The 26,334-nt window shown below is 48.3% G+C and overlaps 1 protein-coding gene across 12 annotated transcripts; it reads left to right on the top strand.

Moving 5' to 3' along the window:
• The first annotated feature begins 514 nt into the window (after positions 1 to 514).
• LOC108152637 (homeobox protein prospero) lies at positions 515 to 26,334 on the top strand. 12 transcript variants are annotated; one of them, XM_017282125.2, is made up of 15 exons: positions 515 to 860; positions 8,165 to 8,874; positions 11,751 to 12,015; positions 12,142 to 12,411; positions 12,515 to 12,752; positions 12,833 to 13,833; positions 13,904 to 14,813; positions 22,381 to 22,786; positions 22,916 to 22,939; positions 23,038 to 23,205; positions 23,904 to 24,065; positions 24,194 to 24,231; positions 24,933 to 24,954; positions 25,282 to 25,290; positions 25,593 to 25,676. In XM_017282125.2, the coding sequence occupies exons 2-15, from the start codon at positions 8,281 to 8,283 to the stop codon at positions 25,596 to 25,598; spliced, it is 4,113 nt and encodes a 1,370-aa protein (XP_017137614.1). In that variant the 5' UTR covers positions 515 to 860; positions 8,165 to 8,280; the 3' UTR covers positions 25,599 to 25,676. The 12 variants fall into 12 exon arrangements, with proteins under 12 accessions (XP_017137614.1, XP_017137615.1, XP_017137616.1 ...); XM_017282126.2 differs by lacking the exon at positions 25,282 to 25,290 and having other exon boundaries at positions 25,593 to 25,664; XM_017282120.2 differs by lacking the exons at positions 24,933 to 24,954; positions 25,282 to 25,290 and having other exon boundaries at positions 521 to 860; positions 23,038 to 23,190; positions 25,593 to 26,334.

The following is a 26,334-nucleotide window of genomic DNA, read 5'->3' as shown; positions in this document are numbered from 1 at the left end:
CACTTTAGTTTTTTGGCTTGCAAGTATTGTTCCTATTTTTTTATGACACTTGACGCTCAGCCAAGCCACTATGTGGGTGCGCGTTGGGGTGAGTGGGGGAGTGGTGCTGAGGCTCCGCTGGCTGCCAACGTTTTCATTCATTGTTCGGTTTCCTTTTGCACCTTGACTTGATTGTATGTTGTTGGGTTTCATTTGGTTTGGTTTGGTTTGGTTTGGTTTACCTTTTGCCTTTTGCTCTCACTTATCCATTGATAAGAAAGTGCTTTTTAATAGCCCTACACTCACTCACAGATGGTGCCAGACTTTTTGCTGCCACTGTGTGCCTGGGTGAACCTGTTAAACAGTGCCTGTCCCACTATCAACTCTCGATCTCTCTCTCTCTCCCGCTCTCCCGCTCTGCTCTTCGGGGTCTCTACGCTTTAAGCTGAAAGCTCAGCTGGGCCGCGCAAAGGTAGAGCGAGCTTTTTTAACAGTGCGATCGTTGAAACAGACTGACTTCGTTCTGAGGTGCGTAGCCAGCCAGCCCGCCGTCAGTTGCTTTTGACGCTTTTGGCTCTTGACTATTAATAATAACAGCAAATATGACGCGACGCCAGTCTTGACTGGAAAAAAAGCAAATAAAGATCGAGCAAATCAAGGTCACGTTGTGCAAAAAACAAAAAAAGACCATTTTCCAATCCAATCAACAAAAAGTTAGCAACAAGTGAAAAGGAAGTGAACTTGAAGTTTCGTCTGGTGGAAATTCAGTGAACATTTTAAACACTTAAATCCAATTACTGTGGAAAAACTGCTGCATGTATGTGTGTGTGTACAGTGTCACACACGGAATGTTTGCCTACAGATAAGATAAGCAGTCAAAGGTGGGTTCTTGAAAGGTAGACAAACACACAGCACAGAATTTGCATGCCCAGAGAAATCCGTGAATCTGTTGAATCTGTGACTGAAATTGAAACCAAAAAAAGAGTCCAAATTAAACCAAAACAGAGTGGAAATATGAATGTGGCAAAGCCGAAGTATTGGGTACTCTAGTACTCACGGAAGCAAAACGAGTACGTATGGATAGCGCAGAGAGATCTGTAACTATGATTGCTGGACCCTTTTTTTGTAAGTGACTTTTCTTGGGAATATTCGCTCTTAAGGAGGGTAATCCAATCTTTGGTTAGAGGGCTTTTAGGGCTTCCCATTAACTCCATATTTTCTCTGCTCGAAGTGGAGGATAAATATGCCTTCAATATCGATATCCGTTCGAATGGGCTTTTCTTCCCTTTCTCTCCCCCCGTCGTATAGGGTAGTATCAAATATGTAGAGTGTCACTCGCTTCACCTGCTACTACACCTCATTCTCGTGCTCTTGCTCTGTGCTCTGGGCTCTGTGCTCTGGGCTCTGGGCTCGTGCACATTCATTTCCACACTGTGTTATGCATATTAGATATCTAGGTGGGAGTGCGAATGCGAAGCAAAACATGTTCTAGTACTGGTTTGGTCCCACACCGCCCCACCAACAATTCGCTTTCCATTTCCCCCGGATTTTGGGGAGATTGGTGGGGGAATTCGCTTGGACCCAAAGTCAATGAGCGGGGTAATTGTTTAAACAAGAACAACTGCTGGAGAGTGCTGCCGGGCATACAAATCGATTGCCATGGCAAATATCCACCATACGCAGTGGGGGCTGCCTCTGGCCATCTCTCGTTCCTCTATGCTGCCACTTGCCACTCCGCTCTACGTACAGCTCTCTCGCCCCCTTCTGTAGTTGACTGCCAAATTGTGTGTTTGTGTGCGAAACGAATATAATATATAATTAAAACTAATTTGATGACACACTCGAGTCTCAGGCGCAAGACCAACTCGAGCGGGCTAAGAAAGAACGGGGGTATTCGGTTCCCGTTCCCCCACCCCCCCCCCCCCCCCCCCCCCCCCCCGCGCCAGTTGCGTAATTATTATGTGCCCCACACACACGCACAAACGCACACACGCACACACACATACACATATGGCTCGTTACACTGATGATGAGTTGTCTGTTGCTGTTGCCGTAAAAGAATTTTTTAAGTACGCAAATTGACAAACAAATGGAGACGATGGCAACAATTTGCAATTACACAGAGAGCCTTCAAAGCGTTGGGGGAGGGAGCTGGCGAGGGGCGGCAGCCTTCTTTGCAACGCATTTGGTTGCACGCTTCGCTGCTGGCTTTAAACGAGAGTGAGAGGCAAAGCCCAGACCCGTGTTGCAGCCAGCCAGCCCCAGTTGTGGCCGTAGATGGAGCTGGAGCCGGAGCCAAAGCCAGACCTGGAGCTGTGGCTAGAGCGCATAGTACGGTAACATGTCCGTAAGCCAATGTTAATAAAGACAAAGTAATAATTAAGTGGTGAGCACTATGGTTGCCTTGGAAACGGCCAGAGATGGCCAAGAGAGCGCCACCGATGGCAGAGATGAGATGAGATGAGATAAGATGAGAGAGACAATTGCATTCATAATTTGGGGGCGTCTGGCCTTTTCCTCGTCAAATTTATTCACAGCATGCAAATGAGTGCAGGACAGGCAGTACTACTCCCATTCTACTCCGCACCAATCTGGGTTTTAGCCAATTGTAAAACAACATAGCAGCAGGCTCAAATCACATCATCATAAAGCCCAAGCAGATCAATTTGTTGGCCTGGTCCTGGCATCTAATACCCTCACAGGACCTGCATCATGGCCATGGCTTAATTGAAGGCTTTGCCTTTTATTCCATTCACGTTTTCAATGGTTTTTGAATTGGCTTCAACTAGCTTTGGGCTTAGACATCATAATCATTTCTTGCTGCATATTCAAAATATAATTATAAGCCCCAACACAGAGAGAGAGAGAGAAGGGAGAGAAAGAGAGAAAGAGAGGGAGACCATTCAATGCAATTATTTAAGCCAGCGGGCGTTTCTTATTATAATTATTAACTGCATTTTGCTATAACTAAGTTTTAAATGAGGTGAGAACAATTTCGAGTTAATAAAGTGCTGAAGAAAATTTAACCAAAATTAAAGATACTCATTTAATGAAATCCGAAGATATTCCTTGCCAAAATATGTACTCATGAGTTTTGTAAATGGCATGGCTTTGAAAGGTTTCGTAGAGTTTTCCAACAAAGCTTTAACATTTATGATTTCCATTACGATATATGTATGTTTGATTTACGCAAACCACAAGAATTTTCAAGGGTGTTTGCTGGCAGTTTCTTTGGAGAAAATAGCATTTCATTTATTATAATCGGCCCTTGCAATGCTTAGAAACAAAACTCTCGCACAGTTAGCCTCCCGCTGCCCCTCTTTCCCGCGCTCTTTTGCATATGCTTATGCTTATGCTCCTGCAATCATAAACTCCTTTGAGGCCATAACCAATCAATGCCAGTGCCAGGAGGGCGTCAGCACAAGGGATACAATGTGTTCGATAATCGTTCCGCCGCTCCCTCTGATTTCTAGGCAAACAAAATCTTTTGAAAGCCAGATCGATTCATACGGCCAGATTTCAATGGCTGCACCAGTTGCCTGGGGCTTTGGGGGTTGGGGATGGGTTGCGATGGATAATTCATTCATATGCATTCACAAAATTGCACTCATCAGCATTCGATTCACACATGCTAGGGAATATGGGCTTCCGGCAGTAGAGCCAGCTGTCTGCAGCTGCATTGCGTATACGCCGCGTGTGCTGTGTGCAATGCTCGGGGAAAGTAGTTCCCTGGGGATTGAGGCACCAGCTTCAGCTCCAGCTCCAGCTCCAGCTCCAACTGGACCCGCTTTGACTGCTATTAACGTGCTCATTTCCCCATTTTGTGGGGCTGAACTAGGGATTCCTTCGTCTTCCTTCTTCAGCGAGAAGTTTTTGCATCGAAAACGCTTGTGCCAAGGTCTTCCGTTCTCCCTGGTTCTCCCTGGTTTTCCCGGTGCTGCTGCTACCAATGCTGCTGCTTTTCATAGGAAAATAATATTAAAATTTATGATGACAAACTTTCAACGCCAGCTGCAAAGATTTACAAAAACCAGAAAAAAGCAGGAGAAAGAGAGAGAGAACATGGGAGAAAACGATGCCAAAAAAAAAAAAAAAAAAAAGGTGGCAGGAAAAATATACATTTTTTATACATTTCTACATTCAGTTTATATATTCCCAATATCGGTATGTGTCTGCATATATTTCTGGTACGGTAGAGTTCTGCATACATCTACGAGTATCTATTCTATGGATGTATCGCATCGGAGTATCGGTCTCTCATCGGAGCGTGGCTGAGCGTCCGAAAGAACGAGCGGACGCTTTCAATATTCGCCTGCCTGCCCCGGCTTTGAGCTTACTTTTTCCATTTCCCAGTGTCATTTTTGAAAAATTGATTTATGGCCAATAGTGTGTTTGTGTGTGTGAGAGAGTGTGTAGGCGTGGCAGTGCTGCAGGGGGTGTTGGGAGCTAGAGAGGAGACAGTTTGCGAAAAAAAAAAAAACCTATCAAGTGTCTCCTGTTCCGCTGTTCGTTTTTCAGTTTTGGTTTTTGGCCATACATTCATTCCGCCGCTGAAGGCTTTGAGCCGCAGCCACACACAGCCACAGTTCCAAAAGTTTCTCAATAACCAAGCATATAGATCAGTTTTTAACAGTCCCCCACCGCCCTCCCCCCCACCCAATTCACACACAATCCCCTGACATTGGTTTAAGCCTTTCCATTGGATGTGGGATGGATGGCGACCCGCTTTAAGCCATAAATTGCGGAATTCTGTGGCACTGTGCGCTCTTGTCTGCTGCCGCAAGACAGAATGAGCCGTCAATTAAAATGCATCAAAGGCAGCCTTTTCTCGTGCTGTAGAAGGGTGAGGGGGAGGGTTGTTGGGGCTGGTTTATGCCACCAACAACAATCATTAACAGAAAGAAATTGCTCATTTTTGCGCATTTCAAACCAAATGGAAATTATCTCTCCGCTCCGCCATTTGCTGATGGAAATTGCAAAAACCCACAGCCGCATGGACCGACCGCCGGACCGGCCAGACATTTATGGGGCTTCACTGTAGTCTGTAGTGAGACGTAATTAAGCGCTGACTTGTTCAATTACCAAAATGCAATTGCATTCGGGGGGCCGCACAAATGTCCGCGCGAATCGGCAGACAGAAGTTTTTGCCCGAGCGGGCGCCCGGGGGGGCACGGCACCTTTTTGTGCAGCCCCTTCTTGTATTGCCGTCAATTTGCATTAAGGGAGGGGAGGGGAGGGGTGTGGCGGTGGCAGTGGCAGTGGCAGTGGCATGCAAAATTAACTTGGCCTTCTTCTTGTTCGTTTTGGCCTTCTTCCGCGCTGCCTCTGCTGTCAGCGAAAGGAAGTTTTTGTTTGCATTAAAATTGTCAGCGCTGCCAACTTGGGTGAGGTTTCGTTTTAATCATGCCACAAAACTTTGTCCTGTCAGCAGAACTATACTGTGGCACCCATCATGCCCCCGTGCCACCCCCCCGCCACCCTGCCATGGGAAATGTGTGGCATGTGGCAAAGCCCCGCCATTTCATATCAGAGTGTGTTTTTTATTGGAGTTTTTGGCAAGAGCCGAGCGGAGCGGAGAGGTGAGGTGAGGGCCTATTAAAATGCATGAGGCAATGCCAGTGCCCATCCAAAGTGTTTGTTGTAAGCGGCGGCACAGCTGTTGCATGCCACATCGAATCGAAATGGGACAATGGTTATGCTTATGCATGAGCCACCAAACGCCAATGCAGTCCGAATGCAGCCTTATCGGCGGCGCCTCAGCCTCAGCCTTCTCTCACTCCCCCGCTCCCCCCCCCCCCCCCTCTCTCTTTCTCTCTCTCCCTGTCTCTGTGTCTCGAGAGTTATTTATGCGCATAATTACAAGTAGCTTCAGTGGTGCCCCAATTTACATATGCGACCAATATCTGGGATCTGCTACGGGATTTGTACTTCGCGCATACAAAGCGCTGCATTAGGGGACCTCTCATCAGCCCTGCTGCATCCTACATCCTGCATCCTGGATCCGCCTTCCTCCCTCTGCCTCTGCCTTAGCCTCTGTGTGACTGCTGCTGCTCTACTCTTTGGCTTATTAAATACAAGAGTAACAAGTGAAAACTCGCACAGAACAAACTGCAGAATTGCCTCATTATGAGAAAAGGCAGCAAATAAAAGTTGGCAGTTAGCACAAAAGGGCCACGTAGTACGAGCAGTACCAGTGGAGTACGTACCTTTGATGGAAATAGAGGTGGAGATGGTGATGGTGGATGTGGATGTGGACGTGGTGCGGGAACAGCTAAGGGAGGCACGGACTGGTGCCTGGTGGCTGGTCCCTGGTGCTATGTGGAGGCGTGGCACTGAAATTTATGCAGCACAAAGCCGCGGCAAATGTAAGTAAGCCAAAACGACATAAGCAGGCATAAACACAGACCAGACCCAGGGATCAACAGGGAACTCTATACTTTGCAGATAAACGCGCCAAATGGAATACACTATAGGAGACAAGAATCTGTGGCATATAGGATAAGATAGATAATGATATCTAAAAAGAATCTTGAAAGGAAGGAAGGGATCAACAGGGAACTCTATACTTTGCAGATAAACGCGCCAAATGGAATACACTATAGGAGACAAGAATCTGTGGCATATAGGATAAGATAGATAATGATATCTGGAAAGAATCTTGAAAGGAAGGAAGGGATCAACAGGGAACTCTATACTTTGCAGATAAACGCGCCAAATGGAATACACTATAGGAGACAAGAATCTGTGGCTTATGGGATAAAATAGATAATGATATCTGGAAAGAATCTTGAAAGGAAGGAAGGGATCAACAGGGAACTCTATACTTTGCAGATAAACGCGCCAAATGGAATACACTATAGGAGACAAGAATCTGTGGCATATAGGATAAGATAGATAATGATATCTGGAAAGAATCTTGAAAGGAAGGAAGGGATCAACAGGGAACTCTATACTTTGCAGATAAACGCGCCAAATGGAATACACTATAGGAGACAAGAATCTGTGGCTTATAGGATAAGATAGACAATGATATCTGGAAAGAATCTTGAAAGGAAGGAAAAGAAATGCAGCTGGAGCTAGGACTCTTCTTCCTACTTTAAAATATGCAATATACAATGTGAAACTCCAATAGTAGCCGGGATTTACAGTTCCTTTAGTGACCGCTTAGGGCAGAGATTTCTAGGAAAAGACTAAAAGACTGTCCTCCCTAGAGACACCAACAGCTGTCGCTGTCTGCTGTTTCACTGTAGATATGCTAAATTTCTCCCCATCCTAGTGGAGATACATCTGCAAATGTCGACTCCAAGGCTCTTCTACAAAGTGCAGTAACCAATAGATGCATTTTTTAAAAGCCAAGGATGGAGGATTTTGTGTCGCAAATGATAGGAACTTTCGAAAATTGATTTACGTATCGAATCAGTAATCAAAGGCTGTTGAGTCCCCCCGTCTAGTGGATGGCCTGGAGGCCGCTGTTAGGGTGTCTGTGTCTGCCACAAACAGGACAAGCAGGCAGGCAGGCAGGCATGCCCCAACGCATTGGCTTCTGGTGGGTGTAAATTTTGTTATGCGGCAAATGCGCCATAAAGCTACGAAGCAGGAACACTGGAGGAGCAACAAGAGGAGCAGTAAGGGCTTGCAACAGGAACAGTGGAAGGCGCAGTGGCAGTGGCAGTGGCAGGACACAGCCTGTGATGCAGGTCTTCAGCTCTCCCAAAGGTTGCTTACATTTGCGTGAATATATTTCTTTCTCGCTTTTATTTTTGTTGCCCGCTCCGCCACTTTATGCTGCTCTCTCCGTGCATGGATGGAGCTCTGCAAATGGATAAAAGGGTGAGGGATGAATGAAGTTTGGGGCATGGGGAATGGGTCATGGGGCATGGTGCATGGGGCATGGGGCATTGGGCCTGGGGCTCTCTCTTAGTCCGTGCATGTGCGGCACTCTAATAAAATTTAATAAAAAACGTGCAGCGCGATATAATGCTTTGGCAATGGACTGGTCCCAGGGAGGGAGGTAGGTCTGGCCGGGTCTGCTGCAGGGGGCGGACCACCCGGGGACGGGGCTCGAGGTGCTGAGAGACAGGTGTATCATTACCTGCACGCAAACCGCAAGGCTCCGATATGAGAATCGCATGGATCCAATAGCCGAGCCACTCATTTGATTCTTCTTTTGAAACCACCATTCCAGGAGGAGGAGGCGCCACCAACACCAAAGAGGGGGGCACGAGAGAAAAAGGCGCCACCACCACCACCGCAAGACCTCGTCTGTCAAGTGCATTTGCTATTGGGAACATGTGACATAAGATGGGCAAGTGTGTCTCCCGGCAGTCCCCACTGCCGCTGCCGCTACCGCTACCGCTGCCACTTCCTCAGATTACATCCCCAGACGGGGAGCATCATCAATCCGTATTGACATTCGCACTGTACCAGCAAGATTTGGCCCAGGCCCACAAAATCTGGCAACAGTTGACAGCCAGTAATGAATACATAGCAACCGCAGCCTCATCAGTGGAACATCCAGAGCCTGAGCACCAACAAAAGCACGGGGAGGAGCAGCAGCCCGAGGAGGAGACATTTTATTACAGCATAAGCCGCCGCCGCCGCCCCCAATCGACAGCCAAGGATACACCGACAGAGAAAGAGGCGGCCCTCCTTCACATCGAGTCTCTTTACAACGAGGCCCAAGTGGACCAGGACCAGGACCAGGACCAGCACTGCGACTACGTCTACTCGTCGTGCCAGCAGTTCCTGCTGCAGGAGCTCCTTCAGGCGGCCATCGAGAGTGCCGATGAGGAGGCAACAGCAGCAGCCCGGCAAGGATTCAGGCCACAGTCTCGGCAGCACCAATCTCTGGCAGAAAGGAAAAACAATGGCTGGCTGGCACTCGATGGAGATGAGGTGAGTAATATTGATAAATGTTTATAACCAGATTGGGGGTAGCGTTGGCCTGGAGTTGGTGTTGGGGTTGGGGTTGGGGCTGGGGCGTCCAGGAAACTATCAATAAATGTTGCATCCTTTTGTTGAAATTTCTGTGTGTCCCTCCTCCTCGCAGTGGGAATCCGTGGGCTGTGGGTAAACAGTTCCAATCCAATCACTTCCTCTTTGGGCAGTTGTCATCATCTCGGACTTCGTCGCTTGGATTTCCCCCGAGGCATCAATATTTATTGTTTAGAGGAGAAAGTGTCGGGAAATTGATTGGAAATTGGGATCCCCCTCTGCAGTTTTCCTTCAAAAGTGTTGGGCAAACATGTCCCGACTCCTCTTGTTAATAATCCTTTGACAATAGCTTCCTTCCCATTTACTCCCTCAGGAAGTGTCTCTGCCATCACATATCATGTCTTACACTCTTGATTTACCCAATCCGAAGTGCCTACCCCATCACCCACTCAGCAATTCACTTGCACATCCTCGTTAACTGCCTGATGGGCGTCCTCCGGTCCTCCGGTCCCCAAAGGATAATTAGTTCTCACACATGCTTTTTACATGAAGAAATTAGTAGGGGAACGCTTAATCCTCCCATAATCAACGGGATAAGCGTCTTTAGGGTTTAATTATACATATATGCATTTTACATGAACCAATTAGGCGTAAGGATGCATGCAGAGAAATCCCCCCAAGGTATGCTCCGTGTTTCCCTCTCCCAATGATAGAACGAAGCAACGGTAGGGATATCAATCCCCATAAAGCTAACCCTAAACCAAATCTTTGATACCTCTACAAAAATTAGCTTAATGAATGTTGGAGAAAAAGCTAAATCCTTCATGATTGAATTACATAATGAAGATAGAATTAATATAAATTATATACATACTTATATGAATATTAAATATAGTTAATAGTTCCTGTTTATTAGCCATATAATTGGCGTCTAAGCTTCAAAGCTTCGGCAACTTAAAAGCTTAAAGCTATCAAAAAAGCTATGATCATTGCACAGTGGGTTAAATGCTATTTATTTATACTAAAAATGGTAGCTAGAAGAAAAGATAAATCTATACAAGAAATGGAGATGTTTAGCCACGATTTTCACAAGAATAAATGTAATGAAAGATTGGAAAATCAAGTTAAAATATTCGGAAATATCCTTACCAATGTTCTCTTCCCAAGCTTTCTGCCACTTTTCATTTTACAGCTGTTTTAAGAGCTTTTGCATCGTGATTTTTTAGCGTAAAATGTTTTAATCCCATAAATGAATCAATTTTCTAAAAGATTTGCCACTTTCTAAATTAACAACAAACCCCAGCAACCTATTTGACATATTTATGAACAATTTGTAAGCAAACAAGTTATAAAAGTCAAAGTTAGAATTATTCAAAAATCAAACAATTTATTTCCAAACCTTTTGCCCCAAAGACGGTTCGTGAATCGGCTGCTGCATGCAACCAACCCCCGAAATTGTTGCATAGAATTTTCCTGCCACTTGTTTTTGTGGTTCTGCGCATGAGTGGACACTCTTTCTCTCTCCCTCTCTCTCTCTTTCTTCCCCGCTTGACCAGAGCGGGAGAGAACGGGAGAGAGAGAGAGAGAGCAAGACCCACCACAAGGAAGACGGACGTCTCTCGGAGCGAGCCACTCGTGTCGCATGCTTCCCATTCAATTTTCCGTTTGCCGTAGTTTCACAAGTGAAAAATCGTCGCCGGAGCATCGTCCAAGCAGGAAAAACTCTGCAAAACTGTAAAAATATCCAAAGAAACCGCAAGAAAAGCTGTGGAAAACGCGAAGCAACCCAGCGAAAAGTGCAACAACAGAACAGAAAAAGCCAAAAGAAAGCGGAAAAACGTTTGCATAACCTGAGGCGTGAAAAGTGTGCGAAAAATCTGCTCGGTGCTGAAAGATTTTTCCAGCAAATCGACGGACTGACATTTTCAAGGACCGACCGACCCCCTCCCGAGTACGAGTGGGCGTACATACGTGTGTACGTACGTACGTGCCCACTGAGAGTGTGTATCTGTGTGCGAGAGGAGAGGAGAGGAGAGAAGAGGAGAGAAAGAACCTGTGAGTGTAGTGTAGTGCAATTATAAATGGCGTAATTTCGGTGCGATGTACATTGCTGGCCCTCCATTGCATAGCAGTAGAAGAGGATTCGGGGCCAACATCCAGAGGGAGGATCAGTCGAGTGCTAGCCAGCAGCAGGAGGAGGAGGCTCGCCGAAACAGCGAGTGCCCCTGCCGCCTGCCGACAACATGGATGAATGCGACAACCCCGTCGTCGTCACATTAGCCGCACAACACGGACACGGGGAGGGATACGAGAAGCAGAAGCAGCAGTCACCCACCATCGATGATAAGGGATTGCAGCACTCGGAAGATACAAAGGACACAGATACAGATACGCAGAGCATTCGAGACACAGCAGAATCTGAGCTTGAGGCTGAAGCTGAGGAGGAGGAGGAGGAGGACGCAGCAGTAGACGCAGAAGTCGAGGCAGTCATCATGGTAAAGATAGACGAGACCCCGTTTTGCATACCGTTCGTCGAGTGCCGTTGGATACAGCAAATGTATCTTGTAGATAGTTATATAGTATATCTATAGTTCCTGTATGAGTCATGTCTGCCCCACGTAGTTAGAGCCCGCCCACAAGCCACAATCACAGCTTTTTTGTTCTGTATTGTCTTCCGTGTCCTTTGTGTCTCTGTGGCTTGTGGCTTATGGCTTATGGCTTGGTGTGGAGTGCACTCCATTCATCTGTGGCATCTGTGTGTTGACCCGATTTGCAAATCCGCTGGCGCTTTCATTTTAATCGGTTTTCTCTCTCTCCCTTTCTCTGTGCAATGATAGGGCCAGGCGGAGAGCAAGAAGCATGGCAGCAAGTCCAATCGACGTAACCTAAATGGAAATGTGAATGGAAATGGAAATGGAAATGGCAATGGCAATAACTGGGACTCGTCCCAGGAGCAGCAGCCACTGCATACCAAAGGCACAGCCATGTCCTTCGGCTTTCGCAAGAAGCTCAATGGTACGCCCAAGAAGTTCAAGAAACTCCTGGAATCCCACTCTACCTCCACACCAATGACAGACACAAAGGACGACAATGGCAATGCTGGTAAGTGTTATGGCTTTTTAATTTGGCCACAATTTAACAACGACATGCTGACATGCCAACTGACCAACAAAAGCAACAGCAACAACAATACCAATAACTGTCATCCACATCTACTAATCCCAACAGCTACTACTCCCATTCACTTTGAGAAGGTGGGTGCCGCCGCCGCACCAAAATCTTCGACTGCCGGAGTCGCGGCAGCAGGTGCAGGTGCGGCTGGCAAACGCTTTGGCTATCGCGGTGCCCTGCCCCGGCCCGCTTCCACGGGTCTGTACGGTGGCCCCAGTGAAGAGTCCGAATCGGAGACGGCCGCACAGAATACCCAGAACAACAACAACCACTGCGGTGGTGGTGGAGGAGGAGTAGCAGGCACCAGCACTGGGCTGGTGAGCAATTGTAAGTAAACCATAGAATCGTTCTCCCCATAAAAGAACAGAACAGAACAGAACAGACCTTAAGATCTCCTTCGTATCTTCCTGCCGTCCTACCTTCCCAATAGTGAAACGTCGCTCCAAGAGCGCACATGCGGGACGCAGCAGCGGAGATGGAGAGCAGCCGAAAATAGCACAGCCCAAGACGCTCACATTCAATCTCAACCAGAACACGACCATCGAGTACCAGAGGCGGCAGTTCTTTGGAGAGATTGCGGATGAAACCACGGCTGCTGCCCCAACAGCCCGTGGCGGACAGCAGCGTTACAACTACAACAATTTGGCCAGCATGCACGCGAATGTCATGTGAGTGGGAGGGATCACCAGTGGGAGGGATGTCCCCACTCGATACATTGTATTAATACAAGATTTTCTGCCCCTTCCAGTGTACGACCCACGCCACGGCTCACGCCCGCGAGCTTCGCAAAGTTCACCCTGCAGACGGTGAGCCTGCCACGGCCGGAGTATCCGGTGGCCATCAGCCTGACGGCCACCACGCCCACCACACCCAGCAGCAGTGTGCAGTCGCCAGTGCCCACCCACGCCACGGGGGCCAGGGCCAAGGACATCTCCACCAGCTCTCGACAGCATCCCCTGACCTCGGTGCATGTCCAGCCCACACAGACGCACCATCATCGCTCCGATCAGCGACATCTCGACCAGAAGAGCGTCAAGCAGTTGACCAACAACTCGACGCGTCGCAGCTTCTCTGGCAGTCGAGAGATCAGCGCCGACTCGGGCATCGCCAGCCTGGACATGTCCTTGGACTCCGGAAGCTCTGGCAGCTCCGTGGGATCCAAGCGGAGTCGCAGTCGGCCACGGAATCTGCAGATGGTGATGAGCGGACGGCACACGTTCGAGGTGAAGGATGTGGACGATCCGCCATCCAGCGAATCGAACTCCTTTGTGGAGCCACTGGCCCTGCCCAAACTTCCCACGGACGGCAGTCAGGCCATACCCCTGCCACTGCTCGGATTGGTGCGCTCCAATACGGTGCTCAGCCGGGAGAGCTACGAACGGAGGCAGGAGACGCCCCAAGCTGGAGATCAGTCTGCCTCCGGCAGCCAGCAGGCGGAGGGGAAGGCCAAGCCCAGTGGCTCTGACGAGAGCGAGAGCGTGGACGAAGAGAAGCTCTACCTGGACTCGTCCACATCCGAGAAGAGTGCCAAACAGCAGAGCCAGTCCTCCGTCTCCAGTTCGTGGCGCTGCCAGTCTTTGGCTGGGGAATCCCTGGCCGCCATGGACTGCAGCAGCATGAGCATCAGCGATACCCAATCGCAGTCGCAGGCCCCAGAAAATGGGGCAAACAATGAAAGGGATGAGGATATGTCCCTGGGACTAGACGAGATCAGTCTCATCCACACGGACATGCCATTTAGCACAATTTGTAAGTGAATTCAAGAAGTCTTTGGTCATGGAATTGCCTCTCTAATTGCTATCCTCTAATTTCCTCCCAGCTTCGATGACGGAGACTCCACCAAAGCCCGGCCAGGAACCGATGCTCAACATCCACCTCGTGGACAATCGGGAGGCATCTCCACGTCCTCGGTCCTTCATCAATACGCTCAACGAGTGCAAGTTTGCAGAGCTGGCGCTGGCCAGCAGCAGCTGCATCTTGCTGGACGATGAGACCTCGCCCACGGACAGCCTCGTGAGCAGCACCGAGGATTCGGAGGAGGCGGGCGGCAAACTCAAGAAGCACAAGCACAAGCTCAACGAGGAGCGCCAGCAGAAGGACATCGACATCGACATTGACGACATCTCGCCGCTGCTCGAGCTGGAGCTGGATCCGGGCAGTCCTGTCTCCCCGGGCACGCCCACCCATGCCTCCCACTCGCTCTCGCTGGGATCGGACTGTGGCAACCTGATCGACGACGAGATCGCCGACCAGCCGGCGCTGCTGTGCAACAGCGAGGCCCACGAGGTGGCCACCGACACGCCCACCCTGATGGAAACGCACACCGGATCACTCCGCTCGCTGAAGAGCCAGTCGAAGGCCCGCACGGCCCTCCAGCAGGCCATCGAGCTGAGTCTCCGCACCCCGATGGCCGTGCGCCAGGCGGTCCTCGATCGCGCCGAGTCCCTGGACACCCTGTCGCCCTGCGAGTCCATCTGCTCCGACGATCTGATGATGGACTTTGACATGAACAGCAGCGTCGACTCGATCGACCACATGGCCCCTGTGTCTGGGCGCAGTCGCAGTGGCTCCGATCTTCACCGGATTGGGGCAGAGATGGACCCTGCCCAGGCGGAGGCTGAGGCCGAACTTCTCTCCGAGATGGAGCGCAATGGCAGCGATGTGATGAAGGAGCTCAACTCTCTGCTGCGCGGCAGGCGGCAGCGTGGTGGCGCCCGGGAGCGCATCAGGTGAGTCTCGTTCTACAGTCCGACCCCCAATTCCCCCAATCAGCTGCAGCTGCATCCCCACTCCCTATAGCTGTAACGTAACTGTGGCTAATGGAATCGGCTTCCATTCACTTGGTGGAGAGATGCGGTGCTCTTTGAGTTTTCGCCTCTGATTTGGTTTTATTGCCTCTGTGCGCCGGCACTTGGCAGGCGGCCAACGACTGTCCGTCCCTCCGTCCGGGATTATTATTAAGTGCACTCTCTGTGGCAGGCCTCCTTCTCTTGCCCCTTTTACCCCACTTGATGTTGCATGGCGCTGTGGTACGAGCAGCAAATCAATCAGCAGCCGATGCCCCTTCTCTCTCTCTTTCTCTACCCATCTCTCTCTGTGCGGTGCCTTCCATCTTCCTCTTTCTATCTTTGGCTATCTGCCGGCCGGCAAAAGATTAACCCTAGAAACGCTTGCGGTGTAGTGAAAAATAAAGCGAGATAATTTACTTTGTACTTTTCAAGCGCTAAAATTAATATAGGGATATGGAACGAACCATCTACATATATACAATTATATACGCATTTGCTCTGATTGTGTGTAGAATTACTTGCTTTAAAAAAATACCTAAAATAGTTCTGCAAAGGCAATTCTTAGCAATTTCAGTTGTAATTTCATTAATTTCCGACTGCTCAGTCAAGATGATCTTTCTAGTGTTAATTTTCTCTGCCAGAGCTAGGAATATTCATTAATTAATTATTTTTCCAAAGTAAACATCAACAGCAGCGCATATCTAGCAGAGTATTTGTTTGCCTCTTGAGGCACCCTCGGGTTAATCGAATGCAATTTGATTTTCGCCGACTCAGAGCTTAGGCATCGCCATGCCCCAACCCCAACCCAAAGGGGCACGCCCTTTTGCAAGCAAAAGGTGGAAAGGGGGAAATGGAAATTGAAATTAGCCCAAAATTAGACAGACATCAAGTGGGACAGGTTGGAGCTGAAATAAAAACCCAATGATTGCAGGCAGTGAGTATTTTTTTGTGTTTGCTGAAGAGTTCCCAAAAGGTTACTCCATTCGATTTATTCCATTCCCACTGCCATTCGCCGGAGAGAGAGGGGTAAAGACGGATGGACATTCATGCCACCACAAACTCTGTGTGGGCCCTGTGTGCATTCTGGGGGCTGGATGGCTGGCTGGAAAGCCAAAGCCAACGTCTAAGCCAAGACCGAAACCAAAGGCAACGGCACTTGGCATTTTGCGGCAATTGTCTTTGGATTGGATCCCTCTTTCTCTCTGCAGGGGACCTCGCTCCGGTCTCGGTCTGGGCCTGGCCAAATCGTGGTCGTAGTTAAGATAACATTTTGACTTTGGCCTGAGACTTGATGGCGAGTGCCGCATTCTTTTGTCATGGCAATGGCAACAACGGCAACAACTGCAACCGGCAACGGCACGACATCCACGACAACCATCGACGGAGAGTCGTTTCTGGCTCTCCAGCCCAAAAGTTGGAAAAACTTTATTGCGCCCCGCCATGCCATTGCCATGTGCACTGGAAGGAAAAATCAATTGTCTGGCAGATGGGGAAGGGGTGCGGGGGGGGGGGGGGAAGGGGGAGGGATACTCGTACTCGCATGAACCTGTTTTCCCAGCCAAGAGCCAAATAACTGCAAAATGCCGCTGGCCTTCTCAGGTTTTTTTTTTTCTTACTTGTTGTCTTACCTGCTCATGCGTCGGGACATTGGCTTTCCTTGCCACTTGCCACATGACTTTCCTTGCCACTGCGTCCTCTCACTAGCCATCCGATCCGATGGACCACAACCTAAGGCTCCGAAAACAGCTGCGGACAATCATTCAACGCAGCCGCCACTCGATAATCCAGCAGCCACCAGCCAGCAACCACCAGCCATATGCAAAACCATATGCGAGTAGAAACCGACCCCCACACTTGTGGCTTAACCTTGAGACTGTGGAGCCATGAGTCACTCGCTCGACCCGCTCGGAAACTGCTGAGTAAGCCATCGCCCCAGCAGACTCAATCGCCCATTATCGGCTCTCGACTCTCGACTCTCAGACGCTCCACAAAGTGCAGTGGAGGCAAAAGCCAACAGCAAAAAAAAGAATAAAGTTCCATTGTGATCGCCATCTCTGCGGCCGGAATGCAGAAGCATAAATATTGTGGCCATAGAGCTTGTTGATGGCATTGTCTGTTCGTCCGCCCAGGAGAGCTTTCTTTTCTAACGGAGCGGAGACCAGAGGTAGAACCAGACCGACCCCCACTTGCCACATTCTTGCACTGCTTGGTTTATCTCTCGGCTGTTGGCTGTTGCCTGTTGGCTGTTGGTTGGTGGAACGTGGTGGCAACGAAACATTGGTAACAACAGCAACCAAAGCACAGTGGGATGGCATCAGGTATTTGTGTGTAAATATTTCGAATGTACTCACAGAGAACGCTCCAATCACTCTCTCTCTCCCGTTCTACCACTAGCTACTTCCCCAAAGCACAAAATTATGAAAATTTTTGATAGTTTAAGGAGCTACGAAAATTATGAGAATCCAACCAAGAAAGTAATCTTTTGGCTTAGCTGGAATATCAATAGTTTGATCAATAGATTGATTGATTTCAGAAGATTTAACTAGCCTACAAATATATCATTATATCGCTTATTTACATACATTAATATGTTAATACATAAATGTATAAATTAATGACTTGGGGGCAAGCTCCCTGCACATTCGCTTCGGTTGTGCGCCAACCCCCGGCTCACTAGCTGGGCTATCTCGCGCCGATGTGAGCAAACTATCGGAAGGCGATGACGACCCTGATTTTCTTTATGTGAAAGCAGAAATATTTAAAGGCTTTTACCAGTAATATCGGAATCCCTGCAAAAGAGGACACCTGTGCCCATCTCTATGACGAACAAATATTTTGTCTGGGCTTATCCACTTGGTACCACTGTGGCTCCAACGCTCTTTCGTATCACTCCACAACCACACACCACACACCATTCCATTAGCTCGACGCTGGCTTCAACTTCAACTTCGATACCAACTTCAGTATTAAACAAGATCTCAAAGCGTTCGGTTCACTTCGGTTCAGCACGATTCGGTACGTTTCGTTGAAGGCTCAGTCTCTGAAGTCTCTGAAGAATAATAAGTCATACTCGTACTTTTGTGAGGCCCAGTCGCAATCACCATCCCTATGCGGGGTATACCAGATTGTGTTCTGTTCAATCAATCTGATCCGATCCGATTGCGGGTACAAATTGTGCAAGAATCGTTGTGCGGAGCGCGTGGGAGCCCCAACATTAATTGCGTTGTTAATAACCAAAAAAGAGACAGAGGGAGAGAGGGAGAGACATAACAAAGCCCCAAAACAAGAGCCAGTGACCGCAGAGCAGGCGGTTTCGCATTCGGGTATTCGGGCATCATCGTCGTCGTCGCCTCCAACGATACGCACTGCTGCCTCTTCCATGCCACAGATAGGCGGTCCAACGCCGCCGCAGCCGACGTTTCAACGTTTATAACAAAAGACAAGCCGCGGGCACAAGTGTCAATGGAACAGCCAATCCATCCATAAAAGAAAACAATTCCGTTTAGACTGGGACTGCGACTGGGACTGCGACTCGGACTCTGGCTCTGACTCTGGCTCTCAAGTGAGTAAAAGGTAGGGGAGATACTCATACTCATACCCACGGCAAGTGGTAGCCAAAGTGGGTGATGATTTCCGCTCTAAGCGTTGCGTAATTTGATATGCAACCCGGTGGCAGGGGGCAGGGGTTCAGCGGTAACTGTAGTAGCTGTGGGGCACACAATGAATGCCTCTGGAAAGTGTGTCACATGCAAATGCAGAGGCAACGTTTGGAAAATCTTTTGGAATTTGATGCCATAAACGTAACAATTACAGATATCACACACACACACAAGCACACATACACAGGCACACACACGAAAAAAAGAGTCGGGGAATCCATTTGGGGTGCTTGGAGGTGCCCCCTTTTATGGCTTTGGAAGCCACTTCAAGTTCAGTTGCATTTTGCGGCGCGTTCAGGTTTGGCCTACGGATTCGGTTCCCATACCATCTTGTGGCATGCATAATTCAACAGAACGTTTGCCACACAAACACCAGGCCAAAGAGATACATACCAAACATACCCATCGAGTGCAAATACAGAGATACGGATAGCTGCTGCTGCAGCTACCTACCTACCTACCTATCTACCTGTCTGGCTGCCTGGCGGTCTGTCGGTCTGTCGGTCTGTCCGTCTTCCCCACGCTACTCCCCATACATGTATCCATCCATCCATCCCCCCTTTGGGTTCCCTGGGAGAGACAGAGCGGACACAGCCATCGTTGATCATCAGAGGAGGAACTGCGCTCTGGCATGCCACAGATACACACCGGATTCATTCCCATCTCAAGACTGACTCTCTGCTCTGTGTGTGTCCGTGTGTGTCCGTGTGTGAGAATGTTGGTTATTTCTTTATTTTTTATGGCCATTACCATTACTGGCGTTACGTGCTCTACCACCATCCCCCATTACCCATTCCCCATCCTGCATTTCGCTCTAATGAAGCTGCCTTTCCATTTCCATTTCCTCTTCATAAGCAAGTAGCAGTGCGAGTACGAGTACGGGTATATGTCTTAAAGGTCTACGACTCCTCCCCTGAATACCTTTGTATCCCACTTCCACTACCACTCGATCGCCATCGTCATCTCCATCTCCATCTCCCTCTCCATCTGTATCTCCATCTCCGCCTTTGACTCTCCCTCTATGAAATATGACGTTTTGTCGCACAAATTGATAAGTGCCGTTAGGAAGTGGAAGTTCGAGTTCGAGTGCATGTCAACGCCTCTGCCGATCCTCCTGCCCCTGCCAGTGCCCCTGCCAGTGCCCCATGCTCCACTGATTGCCGCATGATTGTGATTGTGATTGCTTGTCATTGTTGGCCGATGCCAGTAGGCTGTTGTTACCTGTTGGTTGGCGGTTAACAGTTGCAGCCGCCGCACAGCGCGACTGACAGCCGCGGAGTTGGCCAAGTTAGCGACAGTTGCCGTTGTTGTCAGTGGCGCGTGTGGAGTCGTCACAAAATGAGACGGATACCCACACACACACCTGCACCACACAGGTGCGTAGACAAAGGGGTGTCCACTGAAGATCGGTAACAAGGCAAGACCAGAACTCAAGAGAACAAGAAACATTCGAGCACTTGTTGCTCGAAATATTCAACGGTTATGCCCAAAAGATCTTATTGTTGAAGATCATTCCCTGAACAAAAGATCAACGTACATATTTTGTGGTAAAACAAAAAACTCTACCCCATTGCATTTCATAGGGAGTCCCATAAAGACCACATTTGCACCGAGAATACCCCCTTCGGCTGTAGCCCCCTCTGTGTGTTTCATTGTGGCTGCTACCTCCGCGGTGCAACAACTGCTGTTGCAATGACGAGCATTTTGTCGTCCGACAATTGGTTTTTTCTTCAGAGTGTACGAAATATCCGTCCGGCCCAGAGGAGGGGAATGAATGAAGTGGGGATTGGATTGAGTTGTGCAAATTACTCTACTCGCATTGTTTTGACTTCGGTGTGGATCTCCTCGTGCTTGATTATATTCATGCATTCATATTCATAGTATTCACTTCTCACTATTCACTCTATTCATTGTACAAACAGCATAAAGTTGGCGTGCGAAAACTAAACCAAAACAACAATGTGGGATATTTCTCTATGTGTGTGTTTTCGGGCTCTTTGGGAAAGTGCATTTGTATTTTTTGGTGTGTTTATAGTTTGGACATAATGTAAACTATAATTGCTTTTTGTTTGGAAACCCACGAGTGAATCCATTTGAACTTTTTGCTTGGGTTACTTGTACAACAAAATTGAACAAAAACCGAAACCGAAACCGAAACCACAGCGAAGTGCAGCTCCAATGCATGCTCCTCCGTTGGGTTACGAAATTCGGAGAGTAATGTTCGAGTTTTATTGATATTTAATCAGTTTAATCTAAGGTCTACTGACGGAATAGCCAGGGCTTCGATTTCAGTGCTATTTTGAAACCAAAACTCAAAAACTCGATGATGCAGCGTATCTATCGGTTGACCTATCTGCTGAGAATTCCATTAATAAGATGCGAGAATTTTGACAAAGAACGAACCCCCACTGTTAAAAGAGAAGGGGACTCTTCCATCGAATCTCTCAGCACTTTCATCTCTAGCTCTATAAAAACTTCAATTTGCTTTACCGACAATTTCGTGGAGATCATCTTGAAGCTAGAAAATGCAATAAACAAAACAGTTTGCAAATTCCAAAGGTTTCAAAATGATGGCTGTTCCAGTTTTTGTTTTTGTTTATGCCTCAGAGTACTTTTGCTTTCCTCTAATTGGTTTTTTCTTGGGAAAGTCATTCGTGAGATACTCGAATTAATTCCATTCTCGTAATGGCATTGGATATGGATATAGGTATCGTACTCTACTCCAACCGAAATATCATTATAACTACGAATATTAAGACAAAGCCCATTAACCTTTGGTCAGGGTCTGGGTCGGGTTTTTGGAGTGAATGATTCAAACCGTGGAGAATCGAATGGGCTAACAAACCCATTGAATGAATGGCGTTTTGGGGGGCATTAATAGCTGTACGTTTTTCAACAGTTTGTATAAATTATGCCGTGAAATTTTTGAACATCGCGCGCATGTGTAAGAGAGCCCTCCCTCCCCCGTCCATCGGCCACCAGCAGCCACCATCATCCATCTCCAAGTACCGCTGCAGCACGCAACAGTTGCCGCCTCGAGACTTTCACTATCCACCACCGGAGCTGTGGAGATGTGGAGCTGGAGAGGGAGCTCTCTTGTGTGGATTTATTTCCAGCAGCATTCATGTCGTGCCCCAAGCCAGAGGTATCTTAATGGGCCATTGACAACTGCCAGTACTGCCAGGTGCCGTGCCTGTGCCTTTGCCTTTGCCACTGCAACTGGGCCCTAATCAATGGCATTCACTTTCATTGCGGCCACGTTAATTGGCACTGCGCTAAATAATTAAATGAGTGAGCCAACACCCAACCCTAACCCCCGGTACCCTCCAGGGGTGGTGTAGTAACCATAACTCGACAAAGTCTCCACAGACAGCTGTTGGGGGCCGGTCTGCGCATGTCCCGATTGTGTCATTTGCCGCAGAAAAAACACAACACAACATAGCACAGGAGAACATCATGAAGGCCCTGAATGCCAGCTAGAAACAGAAATTCGATTTGTGGAATACGAGTATGTCCGAGGTGGCGGATACTACGGATAATAAGGCCAGCAAATCATCGCCCAAGGGAGTGCGACGCGTCCGCACCGATCTGAAGACATCGGAGAATGTATTCCTCTCGGGGCCGCAGGGCAGACCAGCCCGAAAAACCTCACCCATGGCCATCAAGAGCCACCAGCATCGTCATCACCATTATCACTGTGCGCCCTCGTTTGTGGCAAGCAGTGCGCCGCAGGCGAACGAAACGTACCTCAGGTGGTGGCATGACTCAGGAGCACCACTCCCTAGCCTCTCAAATCAAGGACTTACCCATCTTACTCATCCCTTGCCTATGCCTGTTCATCTTTGCAGCGCCCAACTGCCCGCCCGTGCCACACGGCTGCTCAATCGCTCCAGGCTCCAGGATCAGCAGCTGACGGGCCACGATTCGGACAACAGCCTGAGATCCACCCACAGCGGAGGAGCTGCAGCAGCGGTCCGCAAGCGGAGCACGGCCAATTCACGCGCCTCGACGGCCTCGTCCACGTCCAGTCTGCCGCGCCAGCGCCATCCGCAGAGCCAGCAACAGCAACAGCAGCAGCAGCCAGGTGGCACCGCCTCGGGTGGCCTACGACGAGTGCGCGGGCTGGAAAGCGGCGAGCTGCACAGCTCATCGGACGACCTGATGTTGTATGACAAGTCCTTCCGGAATGCCATGATCCAGGATGTGCTGCAGTTCAAGAAGCAGCTGCTGCGACTGCGGCGCATCCTTCAGGAGGTGAGTGCAGGGCAGCAGCATCAATTTCCTTGTAGAGCTGTTTATGATTTCGTTTCCATTTCATCCATGGCACCAATCCATTCCCAACAATCAACCACAAAACAATCCAATCACTTGCACAATTCTTAGGACACTGAGTTTGATTTGAAAGGGGTACGTTTTTATTTTCATTTCGTTCGGAGACTTTTTTAGGCAGCCCTATAATGGTATGCGGAATACTTCAGTGACCCTGTTGGACATTTCTTTTGTAGACGGAAACCCTCAATCCATTCGAGAACGACAATCTTCAATTGTTTGCCGCCTGCGGACTGGACAGCAAGCAGCTGAATGACATCGATCTGGCCAGTTTGACCTCGTCCACGACGGAGGATCCCTTGCAGGAACTATCGGATCTACGTAGACAGGTGGTTTACCTTCAGGTATTTGCACGTTTTTTGCATTTCGTTCGCCCGATAAGCTCTGGACCACCACAAAACCAAACAATACCAAACCAAATCGATTCGAAAGCAGGACACTCTCATACTATCGTATTGTATTCTCTATTGCTGTTGTTCTTTAATGTTTATTAGATACATGGAAACTATCTATCCTCCATGTGGCATGTAAAATACATACTATGAAAAATCCAGAAGGAATACCTAATATATCTCTTTGCTTATTTGTAAATCTATTATCTTATATACTATATAGATGTATGTACCTACCTATATGCTATTCTGCACCTTGATTTTAAAACTCAGAACACACGCGGAGACATACAGTCATTCAGTTGAAAGTTTACGGAGTTGTCTTTAGCTGTTGTTGTGATTGATAGACATGCTTTGATTGACTGACTGTGGCATACATATGTACATACACAAAACAATGGAACAATCAAAGCATGACTGTCCAAAAAAGAAGCCAAGATTTGCCTAGCAATTTATACTCGTATAGATATGATTTTTACACACTCTCTGGCTTAGTTATAAATACAATATCTTGTATCTGCTAGTGACCTTTTATGCCTCGCTCCACAAGACCGAACTGACATTTACGTATCTCTATCTCTATCTCCCTCTCTCCCTCTCTCTCTCTCTCTCTTTATATTCCTCTCTGCCTGTTGTCTAATGTGTGGCAGGGTCAAGTCGATGATCGTGATCGCACTATACGCCTGCAGCGCGATCTCATCGAGCAACTGGAGTCCGAGAAGAGGCAACAGGCCGGCGGCACTGGCAGCGGCAACGGCAACGGCGGCGATGCCAGCAAGGAGCTCATCAGCATGGCCACCCAGACGGAGCGGGTAAGCAGATCTCCCCTCCATGTACTTATAGATACCTAACAATGATATGTGTGTTGCACAACAAAAAACAATTGACTAACCGAAAGCTGTCGAATATTTCTATTTCAATTCCGATTCCACTTTCACAGACACGACCACTTGCCATTGGTGCGGAGGGTTTGTCCAGGTAGGCCCAAGACAATTCATGTTTTCTATCTTTCTATCTTTTGAGTTTCCCATTTCCCATTTTCAATTTTCAATTTTCGGTTGTATATTTTGGTATTTTTGTAATTTTTCTCTAATCCTCGTACTGGGTACCTCGTCATATTTGGGGCCTTTCATCAGACCACAAAAGCCGCAGCTGGGGCAGGGGCCGCAGCTTAACAAAACTAATACAAAACGATGCCGGCTGCTGCTGTCTGCAGGCTGCTGCTGCTTTAATGGTGGCATGGAGTCTCGGTTTCGGCTTCGGCTTCAGCTTCAGCTTCAGCTTCAGCTTCATGGTCCGTTGGTGGCATGCAAATCAGTTTGGCCACTTTCCGGCTGCCGGCTGTTGACGTTAATGGCAACAAATTGCAATTGGAGCAGTCTAATTAGACTGGATTCAGCCAGCAGTAGCCAAAGCCGAATGCCGAAGCTGCAACAGCAGCAACGGCAGCAGGAGGTGGAATTTTCCATTTTGCAATTAACTAACAATAGACCCACTTTAGACCCTATTCGCAAAGCCTTACCCCATGATTAACCAATGTGCATCTCTCTCTCTCTCTCTTTTGTAATGCCTCCCATGGAATACACACACCCCCCCCCCAAAACAAAAACAAAAAACACTTACATATCTAACCACTTTCCACACTCTATCTCAACCACAATAAATATATATATATATAGACTACAATTTGGGGAGCCACAGGTATTATTTTGTGATTTCATACTAGCCATCATTGTGCTCTGTGCCATCAATCTGTTATGTATCCTACACCTAAGCTACAACTGTCTGGACAATTGTAATTCATGCACTTGATCTAATCATCCAAAGCATTAACTAATCAAACCCTAACTAAGAGACAAACTAAGCAGTGAAATCTAAGCTTTAATCTAAGATCTAAGATAGATATGTATACGAAAAGTATACACAAAAGTTAGCCAGTAGCTAGTGTTCTAAGCAATCGTTACTAATTGTCACTGAAAATTTAACACTGTTTGTGAAAAATTGTAATTGCATGCGGCAATTAAATAGAGTCCCAAGGTAAAGCAAACCAGCAACTAACCAAAAACTTCGAAGAGACGAGGATGGATGGCAGTCGGAAGTACCAGATGAATCATGAATGAAGAACCTGGGGAGTTTCAGCCACTCAAGGCATTCCAAAGCAGATTGAAGATATTCCGACATTCTCTCAAATCCAACTCCAAAACATTTCCGACTGGCATCCACTCTTCTCTTCGTTCCGTAGACAGCTCTTGTGGCATATTCAAAACAAAGAATTTCCTTCAATAAAACCAACGTATCATGTGGAAACAGCACACTAATCCTGCCCTCTCTGTTCGCAGAAGTAAGCCCGAATATACCAGTTATACCACACACTTTCCGATGCTCCACTTGCACGACTCCACGCTGGCCGCCACCACCATCATTCGCCATCACCAGAACCACCACCAGGAGAAGGAGCAGCCCACGCCCGCGCCCACGGCCACGGGCGCCAACACTAGCCAGTGTCCGACCCTGAGCCAGACCCGCCGCCACACCATCATCTCCACGACGCTGACCAACTACAACCAGCAGCTGGCTGCAGCTGCCTCTTATCCGGGCACGCCGCGACGCGCTTCCATCGGTTGGGACACGGCGGAGGCGGCCACCCGCAATGCCAACACCTACAAGCCCGTTCGTATAACGCTGATCGGGGATCCGTTGCCCCTGCAGAATGGCAGCAGCAAGTCATCGTCATCGTCCACCTCATCGCTATCGTTGCCCGGATCCGTTGCCGCGCAGAGCCATCTCCATGCACAGAACGGGGTAAAGATGCGGTATCCGAATGGCAGCTGCCAGAGCGCCAAAATGAAGACCAGCAATGGACACCACGGGGCGAGTGCACACTATCAGCCGTTGTACAACAGCAACAAGATGACAAGCCCAACCGTAACTATAGTCTGATTTAGATACCAGTTTCTTCGGACTCCGATCGCCCTGATTATATCCCCGCCCCCCCCAAAAAAAAAATTATTTTGCCGACGCAAGCAAGTCTTAAGATTAAACAGCTCCAAACATAAAGAAAACTTATACAATATATAATAA

Source organism: Drosophila miranda, chromosome XR (assembly GCF_003369915.1).
Source record: "Drosophila miranda strain MSH22 chromosome XR, D.miranda_PacBio2.1, whole genome shotgun sequence".
NCBI classification, from domain to species: domain Eukaryota; kingdom Metazoa; phylum Arthropoda; class Insecta; order Diptera; family Drosophilidae; genus Drosophila; species Drosophila miranda.
The sequence above is the reverse complement of the archived record's forward strand: the minus strand, read 5'-3'. Positions and strand labels throughout refer to the sequence as shown.

Bases quoted from the DNA above. Each gene is read 5' to 3' on its own strand.
- LOC108152637 (XM_017282119.2), top strand. From the start codon at position 8,281: ATGGGCAAGTGTGTCTCCCGGCAGTCCCCACTGCCGCTGCCGCTACCG. The intron at 22,787-22,915 runs GTGAGTGCAGGG...CACAATTCTTAG, and splicing joins TGCGGCGCATCCTTCAGGAG to GACACTGAGTTTGATTTGAA. The intron at 23,206-23,903 runs GTATTTGCACGT...AATGTGTGGCAG, and splicing joins GACAGGTGGTTTACCTTCAG to GGTCAAGTCGATGATCGTGA.